The sequence below is a fragment of the Symphodus melops genome, assembly GCF_947650265.1.
Source record: "Symphodus melops genome assembly, chromosome: 12".
In the NCBI taxonomy this organism is placed as follows: domain Eukaryota; kingdom Metazoa; phylum Chordata; class Actinopteri; order Labriformes; family Labridae; genus Symphodus; species Symphodus melops.
In genome coordinates, this window is record NC_136702.1 from 26,019,260 (window position 1) to 26,033,793 (window position 14,534).

The 14,534-nt window shown below is 38.3% G+C and overlaps 1 protein-coding gene across 1 annotated transcript; it reads left to right on the plus strand.

Moving 5' to 3' along the window:
* Positions 1-17: 17 nt before the first annotated feature.
* LOC306832314 (tRNA-queuosine alpha-mannosyltransferase-like) lies at positions 18-14,240 on the plus strand (the record flags this gene model as incomplete). Its single annotated transcript, XM_079356892.1, has 5 exons — positions 18-255; positions 1,685-1,829; positions 4,051-4,121; positions 12,940-13,031; positions 13,944-14,240. Coding segments are annotated over 5 exons (621 nt in total), but the record flags the coding sequence as incomplete, so codon positions are not given.
* Positions 14,241-14,534: the final 294 nt, after the last annotated feature.

Consider the following 14,534-nt stretch of genomic DNA (forward strand, 5'->3'; position numbering starts at 1 on the left):
TGTGTGTGTGTGTGTGTGTGTGTGTGTGTGTGTTTGTGTGTGTGTGTGCGTGTGCGTGTGTGTGTGTGTGTGTGTGCGTGTGCGTGTGTGTGTGTGTGTGTGCGTGTGTGTGTGTGTGTGTGTGTGTGCGTGTGTGTGTGTGTAGGGAGCATGATAAACACCCTGAGCTGTTCTTCTCCACTCTGATCAAACTGAAGGAGAGAAAACTGAACTTCCAGCTTTCAGTGCTCGGAGAGACCTTCACTGATGTACCAGGTATACACACACACACACACACACACACACACACACACACACACACACACACTCTGAGATATTGAAAAGGAAAGTTTAACTGCAGTCCAAACAGCTGACTGTAAATCCAGCTTGTGCTCTTTATGAGTGCAGGAAGTTAATCCCATTAGGACCTTTTTAATGTGCTTTGATTTTGTTAATGGGGTCAGAGTCTGGATCGGGTCTGGATCGGGTTCAGCCCTCACCTGTTTGTCTTTCTGCTCGTGGGTCGTAAACGTCCACATTCATAAACAGGCGCTGATTTAAAAACGTCTTTTTCCCTCGTTTTCTTCCTTTCATGGTCTGCAGACACAAACTCACATTTCATCCTTTAATGATGCATCCCATAACTTTACTAATCATCTAATTAGTCTCTGTCTTTACTGACTTACTCAAGTCTTCACTTTCTCCTTCAGCATGATCAACACTTTATTCAAACACATTTACAAATTACACTGTAATCCCCATTAATCACATCTTTCACTTTGAAAACACTCAGGCTTTTATTTTGAAATTTCTTCAAAGTCTTTCTTCAAGTCTTCAGCTGAGAGTGCTTTACTAGCTGTGAGCTTTTTTTATTAAAGAAACAGTAACACAGGTCAAAGTGTGATGTCATCAGGTGAACAGTAACACAGGTCAATGTGTGATGTCATCAGGTGAACAGTAACACAGGTCAAAGTGTGATGTCATCAGGTGAACAGTAACACAGGTGTGATGTCATCAGGTGAACAGTAACAAAGGTCAGTGTGTGATGTCATCAGGTGAACAGTAACACAGGTCAGTGTGTGATGTCATCAGGTGAACAGTAACACAGGTCAGTGTGTGATGTCATCAGGTGAACAGTAACACAGGTCAGTGTGTGATGTCATCAGGTGAACAGTAACACAGGTCAGTGTGTGATGTCATCAGGTGAACAGTAACACAGGTCAATGTGTGATGTCATCAGGTGAACAGTAACACAGGTCAGTGTGTGATGTCATCAGGTGAACAGTAACACAGGTCAGTGTGTGATGTCATCAGGTGAACAGTAACACAGGTCAGTGTGTGATGTCATCAGGTGAACAGTAACACAGGTCAGTGTGTGATGTCATCAGGTGAACAGTAACACAGGTCAGTGTGTGATGTCATCAGGTGAACAGTAACACAGGTCAGTGTGTGATGTCATCAGGTGAACAGTAACACAGGTCAGTGTGTGATGTCATCAGGTGAACAGTAACACAGGTCAGTGTGTGATGTCATCAGGTGAACAGTAACACAGGTCAGTGTGTGATGTCATCAGGTGAACAGTAACACAGGTCAGTGTGTGATGTCATCAGGTGAACAGTAACACAGGTCAGTGTGTGATGTCATCAGGTGAACAGTAACACAGGTCAGTGTGTGATGTCATCAGGTGAGACTTTGTCTTATGCAGAGATCTTCGGTGAGGCGAGGCGGCAGCTGGACGCTCACATCCTGAACTGGGGTTACCTGTCAGGTAAAGACGATTACCTGAGGGTTCTTTGTGAGGCCGACGTGGTCGTCTCTACCGCCAAACACGAATTCTTCGGAGTCGCCGTGTGAGTTAATACACGAAAACACACGCCATGATTTTATAACCACAATCATCTGAAACACACACCGACATGTGACCCACCCCCTGCTGAGTACGGAGGCCCTGAAGGGACATGCAGCTGTGCTTTCTGATCTCGTTATCTCCCAACGATGGTTCCTGACTTCAGACCTGAGAGCTTTCACATAAAGTCGTGATCACGGCAAAGTGAGCGCTGTTATCCTTCGATAAAGCAAAGAGTAAGTTGCCATCTTTATAGAACTAATGAACACCATCAAGGGAAGAAGAAAGTTTATGGATGTTTTTCCGTTAAGGGCTTCGTCTCCACACTCCATTTTTGTGTGTGCGTGTAGTGAACTGAGCGATGCCTCAGATCAGGTGTTTCATCACATCAAGGTGTCCTCTCAGAGACCTGTCACGCAGCTGCAGGTCTGTGTGTGTGTCTGCAGCTCGCTCTCTGATCTCAGCCTCAGTCAGGTGGTTGTGACCTGCAGGCTCAACATCAACAGCCAATCAGATGCTGGACCCTGAAGCTCAGCCAATCAAATGTGTGTGAGTCTGCAGTCCTGACGTCTGATCTTCACCTGATTCATGTCTGAGCTTCGTTTGAAGCATGCTCATGTTTTTATTTATTTATAACTGAATCAGACAGCTCACAACAGTCCTGAGACGGCTCGCACTCACTCTGGAGACACCTGTTAGCACCTGTAGAAGAGGGCGTGGCTCCATTAAAGGGCACGAAAGGATGTTTATGTTCGTCCAGGAGCTGCTGTCCATGTTGAAGCTAACAGGCAGCTGCTACAGTGATGTCCATGTTGAAGCTAACAGGCAGCTGCTACTGTGATGTCCATGTTGAAGCTAACAGGCAGCTGCTACAGTGATGTCCATGTTGAAGCTAACAGGCAGCTGCTACAGTGATGTCCATGTTGATGCTAACAGTTAACAGGCAGCTGCTTCAGTGATGTCCATGTTGAAGCTAACAGCTAACAGGCAGCTGCTACAGTGATGTCCATGTTGAAGCTAACAGGCAGCTGCTACAGTGATGTCCATGTTGAAGTTAACAGGCAGCTGCTACTGTGATGTCCATGTTGAAGCTAACAGGCAGCTGCTACAGTGATGTCCATGTTGAAGCTAACAGGCAGCTGCTACAGTGATGTCCTTGTTGATGCTAACAGTTAACAGGCAGCTGCTTCAGTGATGTCCATGTTGAAGCTAACAGCTAACAGGCAGCTGCTACAGTGATGTCCATGTTGAAGCTAACAGGCAGCTGCTACAGTGATGTCCTTGTTGATGCTAACAGTTAACAGGCAGCTGCTTCAGTGATGTCCTTGTTGATGCTAACAGTTAACAGGCAGCTGCTTCAGTGATGTCCTTTTTGATGCTAACAGTTAACAGGCAGCTGCTTCAGTGATGTCCATGTTGAAGCTAACAAGCAGCTGCTCCAGTGATGTCCTTTTTGATGCTAACAGTTAACAGGCAGCTGCTTCAGTGATGTCCACGTTGAAGCTAACAAGCAGCTGCGACAGTGATGTCCATGTTGAAGCTAACAGGCAGCTGCTAGAGTGATGTCCATGTTGAAGCTAACAGGCAGCTGCTAGAGTGATGTCCATGTTGAAGCTAACAGCTAACAAGCAGCTGCTACAGTGATGTCCATGTTGAAGCTAACAGGCAGCTGCTACAGTGATGTCCTTGTTGATGCTAACAGGCAGGTGCTACAGTGATGTCCATGTTGAAGCTAACAGGCAGCTGCTACAGTGATGTCCTTGTTGATGCTAACAGGCAGCTGCTACAGTGATGTCCATGTTGATGCTAACAGCTAACAGGCAGCTGCCTGCTTTATCAGAACCTTCATTAGCTCTTATATCAGGACCTTCATCAGATCTTTCATCATAACCTTTAGCAGAACCATTATCAGAACATTCATCACCCCAGAGCCATTTTCATAACCTTCATCATAACCTTCATCAGAACCATTGTCAGAACCTTCATTAGCACCTTCATCAGAACCCACCAGAGCCTTCATCAGAACCGTTATCAGAACTTTCATCAGAATCTTTATCAGAACCTTCACAGATGCTGTGGCATGTTAGTCAGAGGGCCCGGCTAGCTGTTTTATGCTAAGCTAGCTGTTTGTTTGAACAGACAGTATCTCTCCTGGTGAAGGTTCTGATGAAGGTTCTGGTTCTGACTGGTCTGTGCTTCATGCTGCGTGTTCTCAAATGTTTCAGGTTGGAGGCGGTTCACTGCGGCTGTTACCCTCTGTGTCCGAAGGCTCTGGTGTATCCTGAAATATTTCCAGGTAAACAGGAAGTCATCTTGAAATGTGCGATTAGACGAATCAGAGGTCTCCAGCCTGGATCAGAACTTTCATTTAAACTGATTATCAATAGTTTCTTTGATTCAGCCTATATGTTGTCTAAGCTGTAATGTAACATCCTACCACTAGCTGGAGCTGTAGCAATGGTTAGTGGGTCTTCTCTCCACGTCCTACTTCCTGTATGTGAGGCGTTTTTGTTTCTTTTTTCAGACACAAAGTATTAGAGTAGATGTAGCTCTTTACCTGAGACTCTGAAGAAGGCGAGAGACATTCGCCGAAACTGTCAGGTAAAGAGCTACATCTACTCTAATACTTTGTGTCTGAAAAAAGAAACAAAAACGCATTATTAATTGAAGACATAATGAACGTTTTTGAGTTATTCCTGTATGTGAGCCAGCTCCATGGACTGCGTTCCACATCCCTTATTTGCACCGAGTGTCCTCCGAGTTGTCTCCTCCACTTGCGTCTGAGCCCCGCCCACCAGAGATGCACGGAGGAAACGAAGACGAGGAGAGAGGACCGAGGAAATCAGCTTTAAGACACATGAGACGTCGTTTCCTCTACAGCGTCACATGACGCGACATCAGCTGATCACGTTCAGCTGTCAATCAGCCGAACAGCTGTTTATGTCCACACAAACACACACACACACACACACGCACACACTGTATTATTACTAATCAAACACACACACACTGTATTATTACTAATCAAACACACACACACTGTATTATTTCTCATCAAACACACACTGTATTATTTCTAATCAAACACACACACTGTATTATTTCTAATCAAACACACACACTATTATTTCTAATCAAACACACACACTGTATTATTACTAATCAAACACACTGTATTATTTCTAATCAAACACACTGTATTATTTCTAACCAAACACACACTGTATTATTACTAATCAAACACACACACTGTATTATTACTAATCAAACACACACTGTATTATTACTAATCAAACACACACACTGTATTATTACTAATCAAACACACACACTGTATTATTTCTAATCAAAGACACACACTGTATTATTTCTCATCAAACACACACACTGTATTATTACTAATCAAACACACACACTGTATTATTACTAATCAAACACACACACACTGTATTATTTCTAATCAAACACACACACTGTATTATTTCTCATCAAACACACACACTGTATTATTTCTAATCAAACACACACACTGTATTATTTCTAATCAAACACACTGTATTATTTCTAATCAAACACACACTATTATTTCTAATCAAACACACACACTGTATTATTTCTGATCAAACACACACACTGTATTATTACTAATCAAACACACTGTATTATTTCTAATCAAACACACACACACTGTATTATTACTAATCAAACACACTGTACTATTTCTAATCAAACACACACTGTATTATTTCTAATCAAACACACTGTATTATTTCTAATCAAACACACTATTATTTATAATCAAACACACACACACTGTATTATTTCTTATCAAACACACACACTGTATTTTTTCTAATCAAACACACACACTGTATTATTTCTAATCAAACACACACACTGTATTATTACTAATCAAACACACACACACTGTATTATTTCTAATCAAACACGCACACTGTATTATTACTAATCAAACACACACACACTGTATTATTACTAATCAAACACACACACTGTATTTTTTCTTATCAAACACACACTGTATTTTTTCTAATCAAACACACACACTGTATTATTTCTAATCAAACACACACGCACTGTATTATTTCTAATCAATCAAACACACTGTATTATTTCTAATCAAACACACACACACTGTATTATTACTAATCAAACACACTGTACTATTTCTAATCAAACACACACTGTATTATTTCTAATCAAACACACTATTATTTATAATCAAACACACACTGTTTTATTACTAATCAAACACACTGTATTATTTCTCATCAAACACACACACTGTATTATTACTAATCAAACACACTGTACTATTTCTAATCAAACACACACTGTATTATTACTAATCAAACACACTATTATTTCTCATCAAACACACTGTATTATTACTAATCAAACACACACACTGTATTATTTCTTATCAAACACACACACTGTATTTTTTCTAATCAAACACACACACTGTATTATTTCTAATCAAACACACTGTATTATTACTAATCAAACACACACACACTGTATTATTACTAATCAAACACACACACTGTATTTTTTCTTATCAAACACACACACTGTATTTTTTCTTATCAAACACACACTGTATTTTTTCTAATCAAACACACACTGTATTATTTCTAATCAAACACACACGCACTGTATTATTTCTAATCAAACACACACTGTATTATTACTAATCATTCACACACACTGTATTATTTCTCATCAAACACACACACACTGTATTATTTCTCATCAAACACACACTGTATTATTTATGATCAAACACACACTATTATTTATAATCAAACACGCACACTGTATTATTACTAATCAAACACACACTGTATTTTTTCTAATCAAAGACACACACTGTATTATTTATGATCAAACAGACACACACTGTATTATTTCTAATCAAACACACACACTGTATTATTTATGATCAAACACACACTATTATTTCTAATCAAACACACACACTGTATTATTTCTAATCAAACACACACTGTATTATTTCTCATCAAACACACACACTGTATTATTTCTAATCAAACAGACACACACTGTATTATTTCTAATCAAACACACACACTGTATTATTTCTAATCAAACACACACTGTATTATTACTAATCAAACACACACTGTATTATTTCTAATCAAAGACACACACTGTATTATTTCTAATCAAACACACACTGTATTATTTCTAATCAAACACACACACTGTATTATTTCTAATCAAACACACACACTGTATTATTACTAATCAAACACACACACTGTATTATTACTAATCAAACACACTGTATTATTTCTAATCAAACACACACACTATTATTTCTAATCAAACACACACTATTATTTCTAATCAAACACACACTGTATCATTTCTAATCAAACACACTGTATTATTTCTAATCAAACGCACACACTGTATTATTACTAATCAAACACACTGTATTATTACTAATCAAACACACACACTGTATTATTTCTAATCAAACACACACACTATTATTACTAATCAAACACACTACTATTTCTAATCAAACACACTATTATTTCTAATCAAACACACACACTGTATTATTTCTAATCAAACACACACACTATTATTTCTAATCAAACACACACTGTATTATTACTAATCAAACACACTGTATTATTTCTAATCAAACACACACACACACACACGCACACACTGTATTATTACTAATCAAACACACACACACTGTATTATTACTAATCAAACACACACACACTGTATTATTTCTCATCAAACACACACTGTATTATTTCTAATCAAACACACACACTGTATTATTTCTAATCAAACACACACACTATTATTTCTAATCAAACACACACACTGTATTATTACTAATCAAACACACTGTATTATTTCTAATCAAACACACTGTATTATTTCTAACCAAACACACACTGTATTATTACTAATCAAACACACACACTGTATTATTACTAATCAAACACACACACACTGTATTATTTCTAATCAAACACACACACTGTATTATTTCTCATCAAACACACACACTGTATTATTTCTAATCAAACACACACACTGTATTATTTCTAATCAAACACACTGTATTATTTCTAATCAAACACACACTATTATTTCTAATCAAACACACACACTGTATTATTTCTGATCAAACACACACACTGTATTATTACTAATCGAACACACTGTATTATTTCTAATCAAACACACACACACTGTATTATTACTAATCAAACACACTGTACTATTTCTAATCAAACACACACTGTATTATTTCTAATCAAACACACTGTATTATTTCTAATCAAACACACTATTATTTATAATCAAACACACACACACTGTATTATTTCTTATCAAACACACACACTGTATTTTTTCTAATCAAACACACACACTGTATTATTTCTAATCAAACACACACACTGTATTATTACTAATCAAACACACACACACTGTATTATTTCTAATCAAACACGCACACTGTATTATTACTAATCAAACACACACACACTGTATTATTACTAATCAAACACACACACTGTATTTTTTCTTATCAAACACACACTGTATTTTTTCTAATCAAACACACACACTGTATTATTTCTAATCAAACACACACGCACTGTATTATTTCTAATCAATCAAACACACTGTATTATTTCTAATCAAACACACACACACTGTATTATTACTAATCAAACACACTGTACTATTTCTAATCAAACACACACTGTATTATTTCTAATCAAACACACTATTATTTATAATCAAACACACACTGTTTTATTACTAATCAAACACACTGTATTATTTCTCATCAAACACACACACTGTATTATTACTAATCAAACACACTGTACTATTTCTAATCAAACACACACTGTATTATTACTAATCAAACACACTATTATTTCTCATCAAACACACTGTATTATTACTAATCAAACACACACACTGTATTATTTCTTATCAAACACACACACTGTATTTTTTCTAATCAAACACACACACTGTATTATTTCTAATCAAACACACTGTATTATTACTAATCAAACACACACACACTGTATTATTACTAATCAAACACACACACTGTATTTTTTCTTATCAAACACACACACTGTATTTTTTCTTATCAAACACACACTGTATTTTTTCTAATCAAACACACACTGTATTATTTCTAATCAAACACACACGCACTGTATTATTTCTAATCAAACACACACTGTATTATTACTAATCATTCACACACACTGTATTATTTCTCATCAAACACACACACACTGTATTATTTCTCATCAAACACACACTGTATTATTTATGATCAAACACACACTATTATTTATAATCAAACACGCACACTGTATTATTACTAATCAAACACACACTGTATTTTTTCTAATCAAAGACACACACTGTATTATTTATGATCAAACAGACACACACTGTATTATTTCTAATCAAACACACACACTGTATTATTTATGATCAAACACACACTATTATTTCTAATCAAACACACACACTGTATTATTTCTAATCAAACACACACTGTATTATTTCTCATCAAACACACACACTGTATTATTTCTAATCAAACAGACACACACTGTATTATTTCTAATCAAACACACACACTGTATTATTTCTAATCAAACACACACTGTATTATTACTAATCAAACACACACTGTATTATTTCTCATCAAACACACACACTGTATTATTTCTAATCAAACACACACTGTATTATTTCTAATCAAACACACACACTGTATTATTTCTAATCAAACACACACACTGTATTATTACTAATCAAACACACACACTGTATTATTACTAATCAAACACACTGTATTATTTCTAATCAAACACACACACTATTATTTCTAATCAAACACACACTATTATTTCTAATCAAACACACACTGTATCATTTCTAATCAAACACACTGTATTATTTCTAATCAAACGCACACACTGTATTATTACTAATCAAACACACTGTATTATTACTAATCAAACACACACACTGTATTATTTCTAATCAAACACACACACTATTATTACTAATCAAACACACTACTATTTCTAATCAAACACACTATTATTTCTAATCAAACACACACACTGTATTATTTCTAATCAAACACACACACTATTATTTCTAATCAAACACACACTGTATTATTACTAATCAAACACACTGTATTATTTCTAATCAAACACACACACTATTATTTATAATCAAACACACACACTGTTTTATTACTAATCAAACACACTGTATTATTTCTCATCAAACACACACACTGTATTATTTCTCATCAAACACACACACTGTATTATTTCTAATCAAACACACACACTATTATTTCTAATCAAACACACACTATTATTTCTAATCAAACACACGCACTGTATTATTTCTAATCAAACACACACACTGTATTATTACTAATCAAACACACTGTATTATTTCTAATCAAACACACACACTATTATTTCTAATCAAACACACACACACTGTATTATTTCTAATCAAACACACACACTGTATTATTACTAATCAAACACACACACTGTATTATTTCTAATCAAACACACACGCACTATTATTTCTAATCAAACACACACACTGTATTATTACTAATCAAACACACACACTGTATTATTACTAATCAAACACACACACTGTATTATTTCTAATCAAACACACACACTGTATTATTACTAATCAAACACACACACTGTATTATTACTAATCAAACACACACACTGTATTATTACTAATCAAACACACACACTGTATTATTACTAATCAAACACAGTATTAGTGTTCAGTCTCTTTACCTGATAATAAACACCTGAAGAACAACCCAGAAGTGGGCGTGTGTGTCAGTAAAATGTCTCCTCGATCCTCTCTCCTCCGTTCACTATAAGAGCTTTGCGACGATCCTGAACATGGCGGGTCTGGAACTACCTCCGGTTCGGCCGAGGACCGAGCAAATGGGGGAACCAGGATCCAACATGGGTGTGTCCGGATTGTCCTCCTGTCTCCTTTCACTTCCTCTTTACCTTAACCCCGGAGGCGTTTAAGTGGCGGCCATGATAAGAGCAGTTTGAATTCTTCAAAAGTGAAGGAACGATGGCTCAATGCTTCCTTTATAACCTCCTTTGTGAAACACTGGAGCATCCTTTACGACCCACAATTCCTTGCTACATTTAAAGCGTCTCATTGGGTTAGCGTTCGTAAAAAACTAAGGATGTGTTGGAGGACAAATGTGGAGACGATTGATTTCTGTGTTTGACTTGTAATGACTGTGTGTGTGTGTGTAGGTGTGTGTTAGTGTAGGTGTGTGTGTGTGTGTGTGTTATTGTTTGTGTATTAGTGTGTGCTAGTGTGTGTTATTGTTTGTGTATTAGTGTGTGCTAGTGTGTGTTATTGTTTGTGTATTAGTGTGTGTTAGTGTGTGTGTGTGTGTGTAGGTGTGTGTTAGTGTTTGTGTATTAGTGTGTGCTAGTGTGTGTTATTGTTTGTGTATTAGTGTGTGTTAGTGTGTGTGTGTGTGTGTATTAGTGTGTGTTAGTGTTTGTGTATTAGTGTGTGTTAGTGTTTGTGTATTAGTGTGTGTTAGTGTTTGTGTATTAGTGTGTGTAGGTGTGTGTTTGTGTATTAGTGTGTGTGTGTGTATTAGTGTGTGTTAGTGTTTGTGTGTGTGTATTAGTGTGTGTTAGTGTTTGTGTATTAGTGTGTGTAGGTGTGTATTAGTGTGTGTTAGTGTTTGTGTATTAGTGTGTGTAGGTGTGTGTTAGTGTGTGTTAGTGTTTGTGTATTAGTGTGTGTAGGTGTGTATTAGTGTGTGTATTAGTGTGTGTATTAGTGTGTGTATTAGTGTGTGTAGGTGTGTATTAGTGTGTGTATTAGTGTGTGTATTAGTGTGTGTAGGTGTGTATTAGTGTGTGTAGGTGTGTATTAGTGTGTGTATTAGTGTGTGTAGGTGTGTATTAGTGTGTGTAGGTGTGTATTAGTGTTTGTGTATTAGTGTGTGTAGGTGTGTATTAGTGTGTGTAGGTGTGTATTAGTGTGTGTATTAGTGTGTGTAGGTGTGTATTAGTGTGTGTAGGTGTGTATTAGTGTGTGTATTAGTGTGTGTAGGTGTGTATTAGTGTGTGTAGGTGTGTATTAGTGTGTGTATTAGTGTGTGTAGGTGTGTATTAGTGTGTGTAGGTGTGTATTAGTGTGTGTATTAGTGTGTGTAGGTGTGTATTAGTGTGTGTAGGTGTGTATTAGTGTGTGTAGGTGTGTATTAGTGTGTGTAGGTGTGTGTAGGTGTGTATTAGTGTGTGTAGGTGTGTATTAGTGTGTGTTAGTGTTTGTGTATTAGTGTGTGTAGGTGTGTATTAGTGTGTGTTAGTGTTTGTGTATTAGTGTATATTAGTGTGTGTAGGTGTGTGTAGGTGTGTATTAGTGTGTGTTAGTGTGTGTAGGTGTGTGTAGGTGTGTATTAGTGTGTGTTAGTGTTTGTGTGTGTTCTTATTTCATGTTGAATCTAAAACTTTGTTCATAAAAAAGAAAGTAGACGCAGATGATGGCAGTTAGCAGTGATGACCTTTGACCTGAAGTGTGAACGTGATGCTGCTGTCTTATATTTAACCCTCCTGCTTATTAGGATTATTTCACCAATAAGAAGGCTCAGAGGAAACGTCTCTACATCAGCTGTTTGTAGTTTCACCACCACAGACCCACGCCACCACTTTATTATGACATCATCACTGAGTGCACATGAGGTCGAAGTTTACAGTCTTTATATATAATCTGGATGTTTTACACAGTGTGTGTAAAAACAACAGCTCGTGTTTAGATCTTTAAGAAGTAGATGGAGTAGTTTGTAGGCTGTGTCGGGTTAAACAAGGAAATGGACCAGAGTGATGAGTGACTACGTTCAGACGTGTTCATCTGCCAACGCCATGTGGATCGGGTTGTGTTCAGTTAGATTAGAGTTTGAGAGAGCGGCCCGGTAACTGCGTCTTCTTCTCTGATCTGAATTGCAGCAGAGTACCTGTACTCCACACCTGAGCAGCTCTGTAAACGTCTCCAAGGACTCTGCAGGAGGCCAGACGTCGCCCGCAGACACGTCGTCAAGGTAACCAACTGGCTAAAATCAGAGACGCCTAAGCAGCAGAGGTCCCATAATGCACCTGCCTTTACTTCTGTCTAATCTACACCATAGGTTTAAAAAAAACAGATTGGTCCACCAGGTAGCGTCGCATTTTCTGCATTTACTACATTTGTTTAATGATTTACAAAGTCAGTAAACATTTCTGACAGAGGCGGAGCCAGCTGTTTACAAAGTCAGTAAACATTTCTGACAGAGGCGGAGCCAGCTGTTTACAATGTCAGTAAACATTTCTGACAGAGGCGGAGCCAGCTGTTTACAATGTCAGTAAACATTTCTGACAGAGGCGGAGCCAGCTGTTTACAAAGTCAGTAAACATTTCTGACAGAGGCGGAGCCAGCTGTTTACAAAGTTAGTAAACATTTCTGACAGAGGCGGAGCCAGCTGTTTACAAAGTCAGTAAACATTTCTGACAGAGGCGGAGCCAGCTGTTTACAAAGTCAGTAAACATTTCTGACAGAGGCGGAGCCAGCTGTTTACAAAGTCAGTAAACATTTCTGACAGAGGCGGAGCCAGCTGTTTACAAAGTGTTTATAAAGCATCCAGACCTCAAGTTTAAGCACGGTGATTGGACGCTCCGGTTCTCCAGCCGTCACCTGATCCGGAGTGGCAATGTGGATTTTATCAAAAAGGGGGTGGGGCTTGCTGAAGCATGACAGTAATCAGACAAGTATAACAACGTATAGAAGTCCATAAAGGTTTTGGGCATGTATAAAACGTCACTCACCTGTCCGCGTCACCAAAAGGTGAAACGGGCAACGAACGCACACTGCTAACGCGTGTCAGTCCTCGTGCTTGGGATGACATAGACGTAGAAGTATAAACCAATCACGAGCTCGATGACGTCGGGATGATAACGTTTAATGTTCTGATCTTCAGGTGGACGTCTCCTCCTTCTCCTGGTCTGCTCTCAAGGAACAATATGAAACTCTCCTGGCAGCTCAGGGTCCCTGAACGCACCATGCAGCTCTGACGATTCATCACTGAACACACCACCTCCACTCTCACAGCTCAGAGTCCCTGAACACACCACCTCCACTCTCACAGCTCAGAGTCCCTGAACACACCACCTCCACTCTCACAGCTCAGAGTCCCTGAACACACCACCTCCACTCTCACAGCTCAGAGTCCCTGAACACACCACCTCCACTCTCACAGCTCAGAGTCCCTGAACACACCACCTCCACTCTCACAGCTCAGGGTCCCTGAACACACCACCTCTACTCTCATAGCTCAGGGTCCCTGAACGCACCACTGCAGCTCTGACAGATCATGGACCCTGAACACACGACCTCTACTCTCATAGCTCAGGGTCCCTGAACGCACCACTGCAGCTCTGACAGATCATGGACCCTGAACACACCACCTCTACTCTCACAGCTCAGGGTCCCTGAACACACCACCTCTGCTCTCACAGCTCAGGGTCCCTGAACACACCACCTCTACTCTCACAGCTCAGGGTCCCTGAAC